This window comes from Siphateles boraxobius, unplaced genomic scaffold (assembly GCF_051911475.1).
Source record: "Siphateles boraxobius isolate OS27281-9 unplaced genomic scaffold, OSU_SipBor_1 65, whole genome shotgun sequence".
NCBI lineage: Eukaryota > Metazoa > Chordata > Actinopteri > Cypriniformes > Leuciscidae > Siphateles > Siphateles boraxobius.
Window position 1 is genome coordinate 20,264,353 of NW_027509192.1, and position 22,537 is coordinate 20,286,889.

General features: G+C 44.5%; 1 protein-coding gene across 3 annotated transcripts in view; it reads left to right on the top strand.

Annotated features, from left to right (window-relative positions):
- Positions 1-22,537, top strand: part of ccdc136a (coiled-coil domain containing 136a) — a 55,631-nt gene that overhangs the window by 27,629 nt on the left and 5,465 nt on the right. For 2 of the 3 annotated variants that reach the window (XM_077209939.1, XM_077209940.1), the window contains exons 3-9: positions 250-324; positions 566-868; positions 2,750-2,785; positions 8,417-8,528; positions 11,128-11,407; positions 11,499-11,630; positions 12,157-12,222. In XM_077209939.1, the coding sequence (XP_077066054.1) occupies positions 250-324; positions 566-868; positions 2,750-2,785; positions 8,417-8,528; positions 11,128-11,407; positions 11,499-11,630; positions 12,157-12,192 (974 nt within the window). In that variant the 3' untranslated portion in view covers positions 12,193-12,222. The remainder of the gene's footprint in view (positions 1-249; positions 325-565; positions 869-2,749; positions 2,786-8,416; positions 8,529-11,127; positions 11,408-11,498; positions 11,631-12,156; positions 12,223-22,537) is intronic. The other variant, XM_077209941.1, reaches the window with a different exon arrangement.

Genomic DNA, 22,537 nt, shown 5'->3' on the forward strand with positions numbered 1-22,537 from the left:
GAGCAGCTTTAAATAATGATAGATAAAATATGAAGGAAATATATATTTACTTAACAAATTAAGCCAATTAATAGGCTAGTACCAAAAATGAAAGTATCGATATCAGACTCATTTTGAAAATACATACACAATTATGTGTAAAAACTATATTACACAAGCAAGAGTGCTGTTGTATCAAATACCCTTACGAATGAGGTATGAAGTTGCTGACATTTTATATATAATATGTATTTCTCTATCCCTGTTCAGGTCTTCTTGAGGAGGAACGTTTAGCTAGTGCTCATCAGGCAGAGGCCTTCACAAGACAGATCCAGCGTCTGCAAGGTAACAGAGACTCTCTGAAAACACAAACCCAAGATAATAGGAAGTTGATTTGAAGTTGCTACACAGAAATATTTACTTAACAAATATAAATTGTATTGCATTAGTTGACAAAATTTCAAAGCAAATGCAGTTTTTATTTAAAATATTTTTAAGGAAGGAGGTGAAAAAAAATGCTGCCGCATTTTGACTGAGTTTGGTTCATAAAAGTCATACGTTTCTTATTATCTTCCAATCCCTGTAGCCCAGCTTCATTCTGTTCAGGAAGAGATGGACAGTCTAGAGGAGGAGAAGGAGAGCGAGCTTCTGGAAGCTCGGGAGGAACTGCGAACAGCACAGGAGGAGGTGCTGGTGCTGCAGCAGGCGGCGGAGGAGGCTGCGGCCGAAAGGGAGAACGACATCGCCAGTCTGCAGGAGGAGCTCTGCCGTTTACGGGCTGAAATCTCACGACTGGAGAACACGGGACAGGAGTATGAGCAGGAGATCATCACTCTCCGAGCGGAAATAGAGATGAAGAGCCAGTTCCGTCAAAAGCAGAGGAAAGAGGGTGAGAACAAAACACAGGACTAAAAGAGCTCTTAGTCAGATTGTCAGGTTACTACATTTTAGATTTTTTAAATTTTTACTCTGATAGCAAGTACTAACATAAACAAATGTGAGAACCTTATTATAATGTTTTAAACGAATGACTGAGAAATTACAACTAAAACTTAAATGAAAATGGGGAGTTACATTTGAACTGACAAAAACAACTTTTCATGACAACAGTTTAGCTTAAAACTGACTTAAACATGTTAAAAGAGTTTTAAAGAGTTAGTTCACACAAAAAGGAAAATGATCCCATAGTTTACTCACCCTCAAGCCATCCTAGGTGTATGACTTTCTTCTTTCAGCCAAACACTATCGGAGTTATATAAAAAAGTATCCTGGCTCTTTCAAGCTTTATAATATGAGTGAATAGAGCCTGAGCTTTTGAAGCTCCAAAAAGCGCATCCATCCATCATAAAAGTAATTCATATGACTCCAGGGGGTTAATAAATGCCTTTTTGTTAGAAAAATATAGGTGGAGTTGAAGGAGCTTGCAAAACGGGACTTTTTAAAGAGAAATGTGGAAGAAGCTTGAGTTTGTTGCTTGATCTTGACTGTCTTTGGCTGAAATAATAAAGTGAGTAAATGATGGGATAATTTTCATTTTTGAGTAAACTAACCTAAACTAACCTAACTAACTAAGTTTTTTTAATCTTGGTGGAATAGATCTGCTACGCATGGGTTAGGATAGGGTTGGTATGGACAAGTATCGACTTGCTACTGCCAATAGATACACAGGCATGCTGCTTTGAGCATGTAAGATATGCTGCTGCTGAATAAATAGACATGCATAAATCCCATAGCAGATCTAGACAAGTGGAGCTGGGTGAGTTATAGAGTTTCAGAGGAACCAGTTTACAGTGAACACTGAACCAGACTATGTTGAGCAAGCAGTGGAATAGAGGCCAATCAGCTTGTGCCATATATTGAAAATTAAATACAATATTTCTAAGATGTTTTAAAATAACATCTGTCACTAGATAACATGCAATCATTATAGTTAAAATAATATTATTAAATTAAAATACTAGTTAAATTAAAAAAGTTAATGAAAATAAGCTACAGTACATACAAACACAACACAGTCCAAATCCAATTTAAAACAGGCTATTCAGGTTTCAATAGAAAAAAAGGGGAAATATACAAATAGCTTTTTTTTTTCTTCTTAAAAAGCTAATACCTGCATGGTGGAAAACTAGATACCCCAGTTTAATAGTTTTAAATAATAATATTGTGTTTTATTAGTACAAGCAATAATTAAAATAGCTCTTGGTCAGCTTAGAAAACCTGACAGGTGAATAATTATTTACAATTAATGTGGAATACTATTCTGTTATAAGTTTAGAAACCTTGCCCCAAAAGCTAGATACGAAAAGGTTTTTTTTCTTCATGTAATATGTTTGTTTTTATTTAGACAATGTCTGAAAAATCCACTAATGTCCATGTTGACATCATTTTGAAATCAATGCATGATAAATTCACTTAATTTCTAAAGCTGGTTAGCATCCTGCAGTGATGACCATAAATCACACTAGTTTTAATAAAGGGTGGAACCCTGAAGCATTTCAGAAACGTTTGCAGCACTAAGTGTCCAGCGGGGAAGAGCTCCTGCAGAATAGCAGATGGTGTGGGTAATTGTCATTGTTATGTGAAGATGCAGTATACTCTGACACTGAAGCTTTTGAGAGCCTGGATGACTACATGCGTCCCACTGGATGGAATGATTGTTCCAGTCAATGTAATGCCACGAAAGGGGTGAAGAAAAGTACTATGTATTGGTCACAATGTGAGTAAAAGCTTTGGGGGGATGTGTTGTAAATAATTAAATTGTTATTTTCAGGTATGGAGTTAACAGATATAAATAAGGTGGTTTCAGGTAAGCATTGTAAACTTACCTATTTTATAATGTGCAGTCATAAATAATATAATAATAATAAAAACAACCAACTCACTTCAGTCACTAATAGAATTATTGGTTCCTTGCCATGTTTTTTAGTAAATGCAACATATTTCAGTATCATTTGTTCATTTGTTTATTTATTTACATAGAACCTTACAGGCTACACAGTAGTTCCAAAGTGCTGTACATTACAATAAAAAGCAAAAGAACAACAAGACAAAACATAAAAAAATCCATATACTAATGAACTAAAATGCCAACGAATACAAATAAGTTCCCTTTTGAGAGGTCTCTCGTATATCGCTGACCTCCGGATTGAGAAGCCTTCTTTGCTGCCGTCAAAAAGACTTCAGCGGAACAAGCCACCTGCTAAGCAGCTCTGAGGACGCCGGCTTCCTGGTTTTCAGCTGGACGCCTCCTTCAGCCCGCTGTTCTGCTATGTCATCCGGCACGCTATAAACGTTCGCTGCTGCAACTCACTTTTCTAAAAGAGCAATTTCACAGACGTTGTTGCAAATGCCACGGGTCTCCTGAGCCTCGTTCAGAGGCCCTCTCTTCGGCGAAGATCATCACATCCTTTGCGCTTCCTGTTTGGGCTGTGACCACGCGGTGATGATATACCCTGGGGGCTCATCTGGCCACATTCGTCGACGACCTTGCATCTTCCGCTCCTTCTTTTCCTTTGATCGAGCCGCACAAGAAAAAGTGCCGCGCACAGAGGATGCCAGAGCGGATGAATACGAGCGAGCACACGCCAGCCCAGTCCCTGCATGCCTCACTCTCTCCCAGAGAAACCACCTTGCCGGTCCTGTTTACACAGGCGGACCAGCGCCCCTCTTAGCAAGCGACCGGTCTCGTCTCTTTTGGGGGATCAGACAAGGAAGAAGAGAAGGATGACAGCATTTCTCTCGCTGCATCCAAGTGCGAGGTGTGGGCGGGCTCCGTGGTCGACCCCTGCGCCCTCAACACAAACCAGCACATACGACGTGAGAACCAGCCTTGATGCAGAGCTTCACCGTGTGTTGACTAAGGCCTTTGAAGACCTCAGGCTCGAGTGGTCTTCGTCTGAGGAGCCCACGCGCAGCAGGTTAGACGAATGGTTCCTGCAGGGGCACTGACAGGCCTCTCAGGCCTTCTTTCCAGAAGTTCACAATGAGTTAGCGAAATCGTGGAAAGCACCACATTCAGCTCGTCTAAAGCCTTCCATCTCCTCAACGCTCTCGACCGTCGACGGTGCTGTGGAGAAAAGATACGTAGCAATTCCTCCCCTCGAATAAGCTATGGGTTGGAAAGCTAAGGCGACCCATCCATCTAAGCCTTGCCGCACCACTTCAGCTCTCGCTGGCCGAGCCTACACCTCCGCTGGCCAAGCTGCTTTGGTGCTTCACCATGGCTGTCCTCCAGGTGTTTCAGGCCAAACTTCTCCTCTATGGACGAGTCTGGACCTTGAACCGGAAGCTTTCAGAGACCTGCGCAGTGCCACAGACCTGGCTCTGCGAGCCACCAAATTAACTGCCCAGGCGATTGGTAGGAGCATGGCAAACTTGACGGTGCTTGAACAGCATCTTTGGTTAAATTTAACAGGGATGATAGATGCAGATAGGGCAGCTTTTCTGGACTCCCCTATCTCCACTACCGGCCAGTCTGTTCGGCCCAGCAGTCAAAGGTTTCGCGGAACGTTACACCGAGGCTCAGAAAGCGTTGCAATCTATGCGTCACTTCCTCCCCAACGATCCAGCTCTACTTCGGGCCGCCACAAGAAGGCGTCGCTTCCTCAGCCAGTAAAGCCAGCGCCGCAGGTCTCCCAGCCCTGCCCAGCGGCTCAGGTTCACCACCACTCTCGCTCAATAAAGCGATAGCAGTTCCCAGGCTCGGGGACCCCGAGCCAAGATTGTGTTGGACCCAGAGCCTCGGAAGCCTTCCTAGCCATAAAGAGTGTTTGAGTCCCGCCGAGGCCGGACCAACCTCCAAAAAGCCTTTTACACATCTCCCAGTCCCCTCTTTAGTTCAGGCGGCTCGAAATGTCAATATTGCAGCAAACGAGTCCGTTTTGAAACATGCACACCTGCAAACAAACAGCATTTTTGCGGTGACCAAAATAAATCTGTTCTTCCTCCGGCTCGCGCTGGAGGTGTAATAAATGTGGGTTGTTTGCCCACTATAATGTGGGCACACAACCCTTCGGGCGGCCATGGCGGTGACGACCAGGGCGAAGACGACCACTCGGGCGGCCAGGGCGGAGACGACCCCTCAGGCGGCCACGGCTCAGGGATAGACACCGGCTCAGGAACAGACACTGGCTCAGGAACAGACACCGGCTCAGGAACAGCCACAAGGACAGACACAAACACAGAATCAAACATTGGTTCAGGAACAGACACCGGCTCAGGAACAGCCACAAGGACAGACACAAACACAGAAACAAACAATGGCTCAGGAACAACAGACACTTGCTCCAGCTCAGGTACAGCAGACACTGGCTCCGGCTCAGGAACAGCAGACACTGGCTCAGGCTCAGGAACAGCAGACACTGGCTCCGGCACAACTGACACGAAAGGTCTTAAAGCCATCTCCAGGATCTGGGCTAGACGTTTTAAATAGTCGGTCAGTGCCCTCGTGGCCACGAGAATGGGCATCTCCTGATCCGTCTCCGACTGGGCAGATGTGGCCTGAACTGTCTCTGGATCGACAGACGTGACTGGAACAGTCTCTGGATCAGCAGATGTGACTTGAACAGTCTCTGGATCGGCAGACGTGACTTGAACAGTCCCTGGATCGGCAGACGTGACTTGAACAGTCTCTGGATCGGCAGACGTGACTTGAACAGTCTCTGGATCGGCAGACGTGACGTGAACCATCTCCGAATCAGCCTCCAGAAAAGCGGCGGGCTGCTGGGACACGGCCTCCGGGCCTTTGGAGGGGCTAGAGGTCTTCCTCCTCCTCCGCCGTTTCCGCTGGTGAAGTGCGCGCTCTGGGCTGGATTTAAACAGCGCCGGATGAAACTCTGGACTGGATCTCACCAGCCCAGGGTCGAAGAGGGGCCTGAGTGGAAAATGATGTTGGAATTCCTCTCGACCACCTCCTCCACTGCGACCTCCACGGGTTCCGCGAAACTTGACCAACCGGGTCCCCTCAAAAAAATCCCTTCTCTCCCTCTCGGTGGCTGGGGAAGAGATATTAAAAAACGTACCGCTGGATCTTGAAGACGGAGTCGTTCTGTCACAACGCACACACAGGGAAACAGTAGATCCAGTAGCAGTATGTACGTAATCCAGTCCAGGCAAGGGTCAAACACCGTATAAGCAATCCAAGAACAAAACAACAAGAACGAGACCTAACAAGGTGATGGGAAAAAGCTGAGTGCAATGAACTGGTGAGTGACAGACAGAATGCTGGGAAATGAAGTTCCAAAGTGAATGACACTGTGGAGAAGGAGGACCTCTAGTGGACACCAGGAAACACAAAGCGGCCTGTCCCCAGACTTCATTCAACCCCTAGCTATGCGGGCCAAAGCCTGGGAAGCCATTCCCGAAATATCAGAATGGGTGTTGAACATAATAAAATGAGGCTACTCACTAAAGTTTGCTTCCAGACCCCCGCACTTTCTAGCTGTGGTCGAGACATCGGTGAGAATCGACGTGCCTCACATCCTTCGTACCGAAGTATCACAACTGTTTGTGAAAGGGGCTGTAGAGCCAGTCCCTTCATCACTAAGCAAGTCGGGTTTTTACAGTCGCTATTTCCTCCCCCATGAAAGGGGCCCCTTTCGAGCCGCTTCAGTTTGCTGACCTGAAGCCTCTTTCATTCAAAACTGCTCTCTTGCTAGCACTGGCATCAGTCAAGCGAGTGGGTGATTTGCAAGCACTCTCAGTGAGCGCTTCCTGCCTTGAATTCGGGCCCAACGACTCCAGAGTCGTCCTTAAACCAAGGCACGGGTATGTTCGCAGGTCATTTCGCTGTCAGCTCTTCCCTCGTCAGAAGACGAAAGAGACGCAAATCTACTCTGCCCTGTGAGGGCTCTCAGAGTTTACTTGGAGCGTTCTGCCCCCTTCAGGCAGTCAGAACAGCTCTTTGTATGCTTTGGCGGCCGCACCTAAGGTTTCGCAGTCATGAAGCAGAGACTGTCACGTTGGATAGTTGATGCTATCTCGCTGGCTTATCGCTGGCATCAAAGCTCATTCCACGAGAGACATGGCCTCGTCATGGGCATGGTCGAGTGGAATACCAATTCAAGATATTTGTGTGGCGGCTGGCTGGGCATCACCATCCACATTTATGAGGTTTTATAACATGGAAGTTCCCGCTTTACAAGTGAGGGTTCTTTTCGAATGAATAAAGTGTTTAAGCACATTTTCCACAACTATAAGGCCCGACGTCTGTCTGGTCCTGGGTGAACATGAACTACAGTCCTATATACCATATATAGGAGCCTGGCCCTTTATAAGGCCCATTCCTGTTTTTTTCCTATATGAGGCTCATTGCTGATCTGGCCTATTTTAGGACTCATAACTTTTCTCTACTATAAGCCTCGGGCGTTGGCCCTAGGCTATAGTATGCGGCGAAGTTGTTAAGCACACACGCCATTTTGAAAGGAGTTCCCATAGCGTAAACTAACTTACGCAATACGAGAGACCTCTCGAAAGGGAACGTCTCGGTTACTAACGTAACCTCAGCTCCCTGAGAGTGGGGAATGAGTATTGCGTTACCCGCCGTGCTACTGTGCTTCGATCAGGGGATCGCTTCAGTCGATTTAACCTGAATCCTATGGCGAAAATGGGGGCTTATATTGCTATTAGCCACGCCCATTCTGGCGGGCTCTGACACGCTCTGGCATTAAGCGACCTTATTGGTTCGCACATTCTAGCCGACTCGCCATAGGTTTGTGCAGTTGCCGCAGCACAGCCAATGAGCAAGCTAGATGCTTAGCAATATGTCTGCTGTGCAATCCTGGCTTCAATATTCTCGAGAAAAGGAGTTTTCCTATAGCGTAAGCTAACTTACGCAATATTCGTTCTCCACTCTCAGGGAACCAAGATTACGTTAGTAACCGAGACGATTTTAAGCCATCCATAAAAACATTAAGAGTTAAGGAAAATTTAACACCCACTGGCACCCATTGGAAGATTACACAATCTTGGACCAGCGACAGAGAAAGCACGAACACCATTCAATTTGAGACACCCAAGAGGGATCGAAGAAACTAAAGTGTTTAAACATATATCAGAATCTTATACTGTATTCTAAATTGTACTGGTAGTCATTCTAAATAGGATGACAAGGGAGTAACATGACCTGTTTTCCCAGCATTCATTAACAACCTTGTAGCAGCAGTTTGTCCTAGCTGCAAGAGAGGAACTTATGTTTGGCAGGTCCCAAAATTGGTTTCGATTTGGCTATTGCCCTTAAATAGAAGAAGCAATTATGAACCACCATGGATGAGTCATTTGACTCATCTATCACATTTTATCCGTCGTCATTTTATAATGACTATGATATTTCTTGTTGGTTGCTTTGTTTAGAAAGTGTCTCTCTACAAACATAAACTAGTACCATAAACATAAACCCATGTAAAGCTCATAGCTTTCTATTCTTGCATTACTTGACCAGGTGATGTGGGTCAATTGATGGATGAATGTAAGAGTCTGAGGGAACAATGTCATGCACTGCAAGATGAAAACACAAGACTGACTCATAGATTGCACATGCTACAAAAGAGGAGGTGAGAAACTACACCTTTTGATACACATTTGTCCCCAGTTCTGGCATTTTATGACATCTGGAATATGTGAAAACTGTACAAATGTTGAATGAAAGTATTTATCACAACTTTTTGACAAACTATTGTTGAAATTCTCTTTCCGGCATTGACATAATTCCTATTGAAACTGGAAACTGAAACTGCAGCAAGACTTACCAGAGTTATTTTTTAAAGAAATTGCAAACAGGCTTTAGTTTACAGCACAGCCTGGCAAATCCATTCAGAGTTTGGATTAATTGAGGGTGGAGGGAGATTCACATTCCAGTAAGCATTTTATTGGACAAAACTTTTCTATCAAATCTAACAATCTCATCATTTTTGATTGAATTTTCCAGAAAAGGATGAACGTTTAATATCTATCTGGTAAAAAAATAAACTTTAGGAACATAACATTTGAATTCACGATCACACGTAGGCTACTGTGTATAGGGAGCAGCAGTACTGACCACACATTGTCACTGCGCGTTTCCATTACAGATTTACCCAAAACTTTCTGCGATTTATCCTAAATCATGGTAACGGACGTTGGATAGATTTATGTATTTTCCAGCCACTGCACTGGCCATTTTTATTAATTGAAGGAGACATATGTGTGTTATCCAAGCATTATTGTTAAGGAAAGACCCTTATACTTGAGAGCGGCACAAATGAGGTGTTTCTCCCACATATCTGCTTCAAGGTCTTGATTGTGGCATTTCTATAAATTGATTGTGGCAAACTCTTTCCTTGGCAGTTTTGCGAAATATTTATTTTTCAAATTGCCTGAAAAACCACCTCATGTGAGTATAAAAACTTTTTTGCAATAAATGGGAGTTTTTGCAAAATTGACTTGTTTCCATTGGGCATATTTTCAATTCGCAATTTCAATTTGCGTAATTTTAATTAATTTACGTTACTCATTTTTCGTGCCTTACTGTCTAAAAGACATAGATTAGATATCCCAAAACTTTGGATTTGGATTTCATTGGAGCTAGGCAGACCAACCACACCCTAACCATACCGCTAAACATAACTCCCTCCATTAGGTCCACAGAGATGGAGCTGAACTAGGTCAAGCTTCACCCATTACATCCAGAGCAGGACGTCAATAGGCTCTGCAGTGAGCACTACTTATTCTGATTTGCCTCCATTTAGTTAGCTTCACCTAACTTCCTATGATCCAGCAATTCAAGTCCTGCCCTAAATTTTTTCTCATTCCAGAAGCCGGTTCACTTGGATATACACGCACCTAAAGGATTATTAGGAACACCATACTAATACTGTGTTTGACCCCCTTTTGCCTTCAGAACTGCCTTAATTCTACGTGGCATTGATTCAACAAGGTGCTGAAAGCTTTCTCTAGAAATGTTGGCCCATATTGATAGGATAGCATCTTGCAGTTGATGGAGATTTGTGGGATGCACATCCAGGGCACGAAGCTCCCGTTCCACCACATCCCAAAGATGCTCTATTGGGTTAAGATCTGATGACTGTGGGGGCCATTTTAGTACAGTGAAATCATTGTCATGTTCAAGAAACCAATTTGAAATGATTCGAGCTTTGTGACATGGTGCATTATCCTGCTGGAAGTGCCATCAGAGGATGGGTACATGGTGGCCATAAAGGGATGGAAATGGTCAGAAACAATGCTCATGTAGGCCGTGGCATTTAAACGATGCCCAATTGGCAGTAAGGGGCCTAAAGTGTGCCAAGATCTCATCCCTCACACCATTACACCACCACCACCAGCCTGCACAGTGGTAACAAGGCATGATGGATCCATATTCTCATTCTGTTTACGCCAAATTCTGACTCTACCATCTGAATGTCTCAACAGAAATCGAGACTCATCAGACCAGGCAACATTTTTCCAGTCTTCAACTGTCCAATTTTGGTGAGCTCTTGCAAATTGTAGCCTCTTTTTCCTATTTGTAGTGGAGATTAGTGATACCCGGTGGGGTCTTCTGCTGTTGTAGCCCATCCGCCTCAAGGTTGTGCATGTTGTGGCTTCACAAATGCTTTGCTGCATACCTCGGTTGTAACGAGTGGTTATTTCAGTTAAAGTTGCTCTTCTGTCAGCTTGAATCAGACGGCCCATTCTCCTCTGACCTCTAGCATCAACAAGGCATTTTCGCCCACAGGACTGCCACATACTGGATGTTTTTCCCTTTTCACACCATTCTTTGTAAACCCTAGAAATGGTTGTGCGTGAAAATCCCAGTAACTGAGCAGATTGTGAAATACTCAGACCGGCCCGTCTGGCACCAACAACCATGCCACGCTCAAAATTGCTTAAATCACCTTTTTTCCCCATTCTGACATTCAGTTTGGAGTTCAGGTGATTGTCTTGACCAGGACCACACCCCTAAATGCATTGAAGCAACTGCCATGTGATTGGTTGATTAGATAATTGCATTAATGAGAAATTGAACAGGTGTTCCTAATAATCCTTTAGGCGAGTGTACATCACAATAGGGAAGAAAAGACTAACACAATTTCCGTTTCATGCCGACTTGAACAAGTTTCACTAGCATGTGTCACTCCTGTATTTATGCCTCTTGTTTTGGCTTTTATGTCACAGTTCAGGCAGTTCCTACATATCTCTTAAAGAAGAACAGGAAGAGACAGAAGAGGGAAACTATATGCAGTGTGGAACAGAGATGGAAACCGGAGGTTCTTATATGAGTGTTAATCAAATAGGCTCCAACTGCAGGCTGGTGGATGCAGGTATCCAGAAGAATATATCGTTTGAAGGAAAACCTATCACCCCCACTAGCTGGACAGGAGGTTTTTCAGAGATCCTCTCATTGAGAGATCAACTCAAACAAACAGAAGAGAAGGCCACACACGTGCAGCGAGAGGTACACACCCTGATGTCCTTTTTTATTTTTTTATATTTTAAAGATTTCTTAAGAATATGTTCTCTACATTTTGCTTAATTGTGTCATTTAGTGTGATGGAGTAAAGAATGAACTAGAAAATCTGCGGGAAATGTATGAGACCAGTCAGAAGGAGCGGGCGGAACTGGAGCTAGAGTTACTGCGCTGCAGGGAAGAGCTGGAGAGGGCTGCTGACGTAAAAGAGGTAAATTGATTATATAAAATAGGCGAATATATATATATATATATATATATATATATATATATATATATATATATATACTGTATATATCACATTTTATAACAACTTATAATTCTTCATAAATATACACATAAGTAATTATAATCTGGGATATTATTATACTTTGAATAGTAATATAGATGAACCATCAGGTTTAATGAGGATTAATGTTATGTTAAATTAACAATAAACTGAATTCCACTGTATCCCTACATTTGATGAAGACAGCCAAATTGAATAACGTTCCATCCTTCCAGAGCATTTATGAATGTTTCTACATATATGGATACTTTTAAACAAAAACACGCTTTAAACACGCTTTTCATTATTGCACTATTTTTGTCATAACACAGAAGGATGCAACACAGGTAAAATACAAATAACAAGTTTATTTGCAGGTTTGGCAGACAATTGAAGTAAGCAGGTGAGAAACTGAGAAATGGGTAGTTGTAGAAGGAATGGCAGTGGATAACAGTCTTATCTGTTGCAGATGCAGATTGTTGGTGATGGTGGACCGGATGACTGAAGCTGAAGGGAGACAACTGATGTTGATGAGGTGATTAGTGACAGCTGGTGATGATTGTGGAATGGGTGGAGGTGGTGGACCAGGAAGGATTCTGGGAGATGGATTGCTGAAGGTGACCGGGCTTGTGACCGGGCTTGTGACTCCCAGAAGGTGTGATTTCACGCCTAATAGAATCCATCCAGGGAGGGCGGGGGTCCTGGTGCTGGACAGGATGGCCAGTGGGGAGCAGGTGACCAGGGCGGTGCCGGCAGGATGGGTAGCCTCCAGGGTGGCGCTGGCGGTGCAGGTAGCTCAGGGACCATGAAGCATTGACCTCCATGGCCTTGATATTAGGGCAAATAGGGAACTTCTGGAAAAACATTTCTAGTCATATTAGGGTAGGCAGAAAATTTGGGGACGACCCTCTTGGTCTTATCTGGGAAAACAGGGAACTCGGGAATGACCTCTGTGGTGTATCTAGACCAGTGTTAATTTCGTTGACGAAAACTAATACGAAAAATGTTCGTTGATGACCTTTTTTTCCCCTGAATAAGACAAGACGATGAGAGACACCCACGTCATTAAAGGGGACATATCAGGCTTTTAAATTGTTCCTTTTTAAATCATACATTTGTGGTCTATATAAAGCAGAACTGCAATGCTTGGGTCTGAATTCCTCATTATTATAGCTCCACAGGCCCCTTTTCTACCCCTTTTCTGATGTGCGTCTGAGAGCAACTCGTTTTGGTGCGGTCTATTTAAATGCAAATGAGACACTTCATACCCTGCCCCCTCTCCCCCCCCCAAAAAGAATATAAAGATATCAACGAAGCACCTGAAGAGACTAATTTCAACTTTTCTGTACTTATAAACACTCCAAATATACAACAAAATGCATTTACGGGCTAAAAAAGTGGATTTAGCATGATATGTCCCCTTTAAACGATAACTGTGACTATATCAACACATGCAATATCGTTGACGAAAAAAGACGAGACTGAAATGTGTTTATGAAAATTAAAACTTGACCAAAACCACCTGTTTTTGTCGAATAAAGGAGGAGACAACACATTACAGGCTGTTTTTACAAGCGTTCATGCTTACGGTTGCCAGATTTCAGTAATTTAAACCCTAGTCAGAGCTCTTATGTTAAAAGCACACGTTTTCTACCTGGTCTTTTCAGTAGTATCTGGCAACCATGCGCACACGCTCTAACTGCTGAAGAAGCGCGGATGGTGTGAAAACGTACTAGGTTACCTAACGTGACCTCGGTTCTCTCTAGAAGAGGTTCTCTCATATTACGTAAGTATAGCTTACGCTACGGGAAAGATTCGAGATATTGAAGCCAAAAAAATATCCTTAATTTTTGTATCCATTGTCAACACAGTGCAGCAGCTAGCAGACCTAGAGCAGGCTGTCTAGAGTGCGGGAACTGCAGCAGCCTATAGCTGAACCCGACGTGACGTCACGTCACTCTCTGGTGCTCTCTGGTTTTCATCGACTGAAGCGAAAAACGCTCATGGCGCAGGCACGGCAGGTTATGCAATACTCGTACCCTCTTCTAGAGAGAACCGATGTTACGTTAGGTAACTGAGTACGTTCTCTTACGAGAGGTTCCTCCAGGAACCTTCAGATTATAGAATCTGACAAAGGTGGAAGGGGAAGCCCAGCCTGCCGGCACACATATGTCATGAATGGAAATTCCACTGGACCATGCCCACGAAAAGGCCACGCCTCTGGTGGAATGAGCCCTGACGCCCAGGGGGCATTGCAGACCATTTGCCATATAGGCAGCTGAAAACGCGTCTATTATCCATCTGGATAGACTCTGTTTCGAGGCGGCGAGACCCTTGGTGCGCCCACCAAGCGAAACAAAAAGCTGCTCAGAACATCTGAAAGGGGCGGAGCGTGTAATGTAAGCTCTCAGCGCCCTGACCGGGCAGAGGAGATTAACATCACTCTCACTATCGGACGCTGGCAGAGCCGATAGCGAAATGACCTGGGCTCTGAACGGAGTGTCAATCACTTTAGGAACATAGCCATGTCTAGGTTTGAGGATGACTTTTGAGTCATTCGGGCCAAACCCAAGACACGCGGCGCTAGCAGACAGCGCGTGTAAGTCCCCCACACGTTTGACTGACGACAGAGCGATCAGAAAAACGGTTTTAAGTGATAAGTACTTTAGATCCGCAGAGTCTAAAGGTTCAAAGGGGTATGCTTTCAGGGCCTCGAGGACCAAAGAAAGATCCCACATGGGAACTGAAGGGGGGCGCGGAGGATTCATCCTTCTGGTTCCTCTGAGGAAGCGGATGATGAGCTTGTTCCTGCCTATTGACTGGCCGTGCGTCGATTCTGAGAATGCTGCGACGGCTGCCACATAGACTTTGAGCATGGAAGGGGACCTCCCCTTTTCCAACAGCTCCCGAAGGAAACTGAGCAACCGCGAAACCCCACACTCCCGTGGGTCCAGGTTTTTGTCCGCGCACCATTTAGAGAACACAGACCATTTGGACGCGTAGAGCCTTCTGGTAGAAGGAGCTCTAGACTGCGGGATTGTGTTCATTACCGCGTGTGGCAGGGCAACGGGTAACCGTTGGTCAACCATACGTGCAAAGACCAGGGCTCTGGATGGGGATGCCAGATCGAGCCACGAGCTTGCGAGAGGAGATCTGCTCTCACCGGAATAGGCCACGGGGCTGTCTGTGACAGCTGCGTCAGCTCCGGGAACCAAGTCTGGTTCTCCCAACGCGGGGCTATGAGGAGCACTGATTGGCGCGTTTCCCTGATTCTCTTGATTACCTGTGGTAACAGAGAGACCGGAGGGAATGCATATAGTGGGCGGCTGGGCCAGGTTTGGGCCAGCGCGTCCTGGTTCTTTGAAAAGAACTTTGGGCAGTGAGCGTTGTCTTGTGACGCAAATAGGTCTACTTCCGCTTTGCCAAAAAGGCGCCATAGCAACTGGACTGTTTGGGGGTGCAGGGACCATTCCCCAGGGGGAACATTGTCCCTGGACAGTCTGTCTGGGCCGTCGTTCAGATGGCCTGGCACATGCGCCGCTCTCAGCGAGCGCAGGTGGTGCTGAGATCAAACGAGGAGGCGTTCTGCCAGATTGCAGAGGTTCCTGGATCTGAGAACGCCCTGATGGTTCACATAGGACACTACAAACATGTTGTCCGAGCGGACTAGAACATGGTGGTCCTGTACAAACGGGAGGAAATGCTTCAGCGCATTCTCGACCGCTATCATTTCCAGACAGTTTATATGGAGGAGTTTTTCCCGGTCTGACCATAGGCCAGAGGCTGGTCTGCCTTCGAAGAGCGCGCCCCAACCCGAGTTGGACGCGTCTGTCAAGATGACCTTCCGGTATGAGACAGTCCCCATACTCACTCCCCGCTGGTACCAGTCGGCCGCTAACCAGGGCTGCAGAGCTGTGATGCAGCTCTGAGTCACTCTGATCGGGGCACAGCCTGACATCCAGGCTCGGAGAGACACACTGTGTTGACAAGCGGGCCGTCATAGCCACGGAGTCCAGTTCTATTCCTAAAAAGGAAATTGACTGACTGGGCACTAATGAGTTCTTGGTCCAGTTGACCGTGAGACCCAGGCTTTCCAGGTGACTGAGGAGCACAGCTCTGTGAGACTGTATTTCTGTCTCTGATTGTGCTAGAACCAGCCAATCGTCCAGATAGTTCAGAATTCGCATGCCCTGATTTCTCAAGGGGGCGAGTGCCACGTCCATGCACTTTGTGAATGTACGGGGTGCTAAGGACAGACCGAACGGCAGGACGGTGTATTGATAAACCTGACCATTCCTCACTATCAGAAGCCAGGATGGAACAACTGTCTCCCGCGGCGGGCGCTTACGCCTCATCATCGGACGCTGGGGCACAGCGGGCCGTGGCCGGCGGCTGCGCGTCGGTGAGGGGGGGGGGGGGGGGGGGTGCGTTGAAGGCGAGGCTCGAGGGAGGGACTCGGGCGAGCGCGTCGCAGTGGCCGCGGTCTCCGGCCGTCTTAGGGAACGGCAATTCTTTCTGCACGGTCCCGCAAAGGGCGGAGTGACAGCTTCGGGGTTGCAAGCTTCTAGTCGAGGCCGCTGGGTCGACATCGGAAGCTCTTCACAGTGCTCACATCCTCTGGAAGAGAGGGCACGAGCCACAAGTGGAGCGAGACCTCTTTATAAAGACGCTCATGCTCTTTTAGTGCTTGGAAGCTTTAGAATAAAAGGATACGTCGCCGGATAGCGTAGCTGGCAAGGAAGGCTGAAGGTGGCGAAGACGGCCGGCTTCTTCAGGCACTGTCCTCAGCTGGCTTGTCGCTTGTTCAACGGCGGCGGCTTCTCAAGGTCCAGCGATGCGAAGAGCTTCGCTGAAGAGATGAAAATAAATGAATCAGCCTACGAACCCTGCTTATATAAGCTAAGCCACGCCCATATTGGCGGGCTCTGACACTGTGAAGGCGCGAGCGCTTTCATTGGACGTGACGACACGTCGGGTTCAGCTATAGGCTGTTGCAGTTCCCGCAGGGCAGCCTATGAACACGCTAGACAGCCTGCTAGCTGCTGCACTGCGTTGACAATGGATACAAAAATTAAGGATAATTTTTTGACTTCAATATCTCGAAAAGATGAATCTTTCCCAGTAGCGTAAGCTATACTTACGCAATACGAGAGAACCTCTCGTAAGAGAACACAGACAAGTAAGCTGGAGTTCAGCGATATTCATTTGAGATTTTCTACTTAAGTTAAAGTGTCATTCAGTCGGTCTGTGTTCTGTAGCGAGCTGTTTGTGCGACTAAATCTGCGATCAATAAATGCAGTCTGATATCTAGTGGTTCTCAAACTGAGTTACGTGGGGTGACGGGGGAGGTAGGCTACACGAACAAAATGCTGAGTTTTGCCGTTCATTTAATTCTACTCCACCTTAAAATGAAAGCATGTATTTCTAGCAGGTAAAATGCCGTAAATAGCTACATGACATCCAATAAAATTTCCTTATCTTTCGTGGTCAAAACTGACTGCATCCGCAAATCGCACTAACGTTACATTAGTGCCATTCTCGACAATATAACTTTTTAAAAACTTGGATTTACCACTTACTAGCATGAAGAACAAATAGACACAGACTTTGCATTGATATTTAAGATTAAAACTCTCTTCGATACAAAATCATACCCAGTGTGAGTTATTGTTTTTAATGTTAATACTAGCAAGAATGCAATGTTTCCCGAATATCCACACAATTTCAAATGTGAGATAATTTTATACAACAGTTCAACAAACAAAAGGGTAACAAGTGATGTAGGCTACTACTTTAAAACAGTATTGTCATAGGCTGTCATTGCTCTATTTTGCAATGAAAGCCACAGCAAACTGCAGCACACAGCGTGGATTCACGAACGAATCGTGAGATTCAATGACCCGTTCATAAACAGCCACTTGCTTCGTTACTGAATGAATGAATGACTCGATGACACACTCATAAAGACTTACCGCCACCTACTGGTGATTTTAATTTAATATTTAAAAGTATCACTTCATTTTTACCATCATTGCATATTTATTGAACATTATTTTATTTAAAGCATTATTTATTTTATAAAGGTAAATAAAGAAAAATCAATTAAAGGGGGCAAATATTGTCCCTTAATGGAAAAGGTGTGACTGCAGTCTAAGTGGAAGCTATGGCACTCTAAAAAATTGGAGAACCACTGAACTAAGAAAAAGGGATATGTAGCATTGCACAAGTGGTACTGCTAAAGAGTAAAATGTCAATACAGCCTGTTACCTTGTGTAGTGGATTTAGTATGCAGGGAAGGAAGAGGACAGGGTCGGCTTACGGAGAACACGTGGGTTTTATTTAAATCAAAAAGGAAAACAACAGGCGCGCACTCGCAATATGTTCAAACAGTCACATGGTTGCTGATTCAGCTGACACTCCGGCCGTTTCACTCTCGCTCTCTCTCTCCTCAATCAACAATCAAAGTCCATACTGTTTCAGTCATGTCGTTCTCAGCACGCGTACCTACAGGTTCTCCGTGTCTCTCTTCCTCTCCTGCTGTATGTCGTGGCTTTTACTGTCTCTCCGCACCAATCACTGAAATCAAATAGGTGTTTGTCATTTGCACTTGACCCACTTACGCCGCAAATGTCTCCCAATCTTCTCTCGTCACAGACTTCACTAGACCATGCCCCCCTTGCAACATATTGATTCAAATTTCTCATAAGCTTAATTGAATTGGCCAAGAGAGAAAAATAATGACATTTTTTGTGTAAAGACTTTATATAAAATAGCTACTAACGGTAACTGCAGTTTGACTAAAAGTAATGACTAAAAGTTGACAAAACTAGACTAAAACTATGAAAGACGAAAATGTGACTAAGACTAATAAGCATTTTCGTCTGAAGACTAAGACTAAATCTAAAATGGCTGCCAAAATTAACACTGGCGCGCACTCGCAATATGTTCAAACAGTCACATGGTTGCTGAGTCAGCTGATACTCCGGCCGTTTCACTCTCGCTCTCTCTCTCCTCAATCACCAATCAAAGTCCATACTGTTTCAGTCATGTCGTTCTCAGCACGCGTACCTACAGGTTCTCCGTGTCTCTCTTCCTCTCCTGCTGTATGTCGTGTCTTTTACTGTCTCTCCACACCAATCACTGAAATCAAATAGGTGTTTGTCATTTGCACTTGACCCACTTACGCCGCACATGTCTCCCAATCTTCTCTCGTCACAGACTTCACTAGACCATGCCTCCCTTGCAACATATTGATTCAAATTTCTCATAAGCTTAATTGAATTGGCCTAGAGAGAAAAATAATGAAATTCTTTGTCTAAAGACTTCATATAAAATAGCTACTAACGGTAACTGCAGTTTGACTAAAAGTAATGACTAAAAGTTGACAAAACTAGACTAAAAACTATGAAAGACGAAAATGTGACTAAGACTTATAAGCATTTTCGTCTGAAGACTTAGACTAAATCTAAAATGGCTGCCAAAATTAATACTGATCTAGACAGACAGAAGACTGGGAAACGTCCTTCATAGTCGTATCTGGACAAACTGCAAACTTGGGAACGACCTCCCTGGACGTATCTGGGCAAATTTGAATTACTGGGATGAATACATCCACTTCGATATTAGTAGAGCAGTGTGTGGCCCAAACACACATTATGGCCAACATCATAACAGGGGAACAATCATTGGTAGAGGGGTCTCAGAATCCTCTGGGCTTGGAAGTATCTGGCTGGGTTCTGGCATGATGACCATGTTGGCTGGATTCTGGCGGTAGAGCAGGTACTGGGCTGAGCTCAGGGATGACTGTGAGCACGGGGCTCTGGTCAGGGGCTGGTGCCTTCACCGGACTGTACTCTGAAGTGGACTCTTTGTCTGAGGAGAATTCTCATACGGACTCAAGGACTGGAGGTAAATTTAGAAGTGTCTTACCGGTATGAGTGGGCTCTGATGCTGATTCAGGGGTTATAGTGGGCCGGAACGGGCTCAATACCGAACTCTGAGGCTGGAGCGGACGAATTACTGAATTTTGGGCTGTTTCTTCTTCCTCTGCTTCCACCTTTGAGTTGTGGTTAAATGAGGCGTTGAGGCTTTAGTAGTCCTTGGACTTGGCTCAGACTCTGGAGCAGGCTCATGGGTTGGAGCAGATTCTGCATCTGGATGGACTTATCACTGAATGTCGGGGCTGGAGCAGTCTTGGGACTGAACTATGGGACTGAAGCGGACTCTGGGATTTCTCTCACTGGAACAGACTGGGGAGTTTCTCCCAGGGTAACAGACTGGGGAGTTTCTCCCAGTGGAACAGACTGGGGAAGATGACTCTGTAAGGGGTATACAGTTAAAGACCCAGAACCAGATATGAAGAATGAAGACCCAGTGTCAGAATTATAAAAAATTAAGGAAAATATTTACTGAAGATAGTTTGCAGTTTCATCAGCAGAAGTCAGCTTCAATACTCGCACAGGAGTTCGTAGGCCGCCCCCCTTACAGTAACAAAGATTACAGCAGTTATACGATTTCCAAGGTCTAAGCTACGTCATTGCTTACAGGATGAATGATTCTCATTGGCTATGAAATAGATAAACACAGTAATTTTCCACACATATACAGATAGACTGAAGCATATCTCCATCGATTATGCAGCTGAAGTTAGGCACGTCATGACCTTCCAGGTCGCAGATTTGGGTTGCTGGGCGCCAGCATGTCCAGAACAACAACTCAGTCAATCTCCAATAATGCCAGTGGTTCCTTAACCTGTAACCAGGAAGACTAACACACACACACCGACACACAGCTTTTCCAAGGTTGGATTTGGCCAGGCTCTCACTATAAACAGGAGAGTCCTCTCAAAACATCAAGATAATGCGTTCTTTCTCTCAAGGATAGCTAAACTTTAGTCTAACTGGAAAGAAAGGCTGTAACAAAGAAATGGCCCCTTAAACTATTGGCTTCAATGACCCCTATATGTTTTAACACATTGAAGACCTTTCTCAAACACAAAACAAGTCCCTATTTCATTTCTGGAAGCTGGGTTAAATAAGCAAGCACTGCATTCAGATATCAAATACAGACATTAAAGAATACATGAAAAGAACATTTCAGTAATCACACTGGTAACTTATATAAATAAAGTAAAATCTCCAGAGAAGTCATTCAACTCATTTGATATTTAGAAGGAAAAATATTGATTAATACCTTAATTATAATCAATCATTACATATACATTGAAGCAGCAGTGGATTCCAATCCACCCCCTTTAACTCACTGGAACAGACTGGTGAATTTCTCTCACTGGAACAGACTGGTGAATTTCTCTCACTGGAACTGGCTCAGGAATTTCAAAGACTGGCATGGATTCAGTGATTTCTCTCACTGGAACGGGCTCAGGGATTTCAATTACTGGAACGGATTTGGAAGCGGATTCTGAATGTAGGGACCTGATAGGGGAAGATGTCTTCAGCGCTATCCAGATGGAAATAACCGCAGGATTCGCCGCTTTCACTCCCAGGTCGGCGATATTCAAAACCACCTTCCGGGCTCAAGGGAATACTGGAGACTCAGGCTTGGCGGGCATGACGGCTGGAGAATCCTTCAATCCTCTCCAAAATATGATCTTCATGGTACCATCATTCCATGGGACCAAGTTGGAAAGCTCAAGAAATTCCTTTACGTAATCCTCAACTGGACGACCATAATGCTCAACTGGACGACCATTTTCCGATCTGGGAAAATGGAGATGATCGGATTCACTGGATCACAAGGGGTGAGGAAAAGCCCCATAGTTGGGTCTGGTCTTCTGTCATAAAACAGAAGGATGCAACACAGGTAATATCCAAATAACAAGTTTAGGTTTAGCAGACAATTGAAATAAGCAGGTGATAAACTGAGAAATGGGTAGTTGTAGAAGGAATGGCAGTGGATAACTGTTGCAGATGCAGATTGTTGGAGATGGTGGACCGAATGGTAAGGATGGCTGATGCGAAAAACTGACATTTAGACACTTTGTCGAGATCCCGAAGCATAGATGTTTCAAAACACTGCTCCGAAGTGCGATTCAAAACACCCATGTCAAGTGACTACGGCTAAATGAAGCTTCGGAACGTTTCACAAGTGTTTCGACAGGTGGCATACCCGCCGAATCTGCGTTTGATTGACAGGGTTCGGGAACAGACCACACAATTGCACATCTGTCTCAACCTACTCCCACAAAGTTTTGAAGTGAAGTTAACGCATCTTCATCTCATGGGTTTTCATGAGAAGAGATAGATTTTGTGATAGCAGATGTTTTGCGATATATTGACATTTATAGTGCGATTTGGTTAGTTATATTTAGGCTTGATTTAAATTTACATAGGCTGTATTGACTGATAGGCTACAGACAGTGACAGATAGGGGATATATAGTGACACATTAATATATAGGCAGATAGATAGACAGATAGATAGGCAGACAGAAAGGCAGACAGACACATATAGATTTTTTAAAGATATTTTTCCTCATTTGAATGCCCTTGCTAAAAAAATATCTCTGCATGCCAGCAACAAGTGTCCTCTGTGAGAGTATTTTTTTTTCTCAAAGGATGGAGGAATTCTATGTAAAAAAAAAAGAAGTAGGCTAAGTCCTTCGACAGCATAGCAATAAATATTTTTTAATATACATCTGTAACAAATGTGAGACATTGTAGCTTGATTTCTTTTATTAATATAAATTTTTCATGACCAAAATAATCTTATTCACCTCTACGAGGAGCTACAGGTTACAAAAACCAAGCTCATGTAGTTGTCAGACAGATGTTAAAGGGGTGGTTGATTGCGATTTCACTTTTTTCATTTTAAATAGTGTGTAATGTTGCT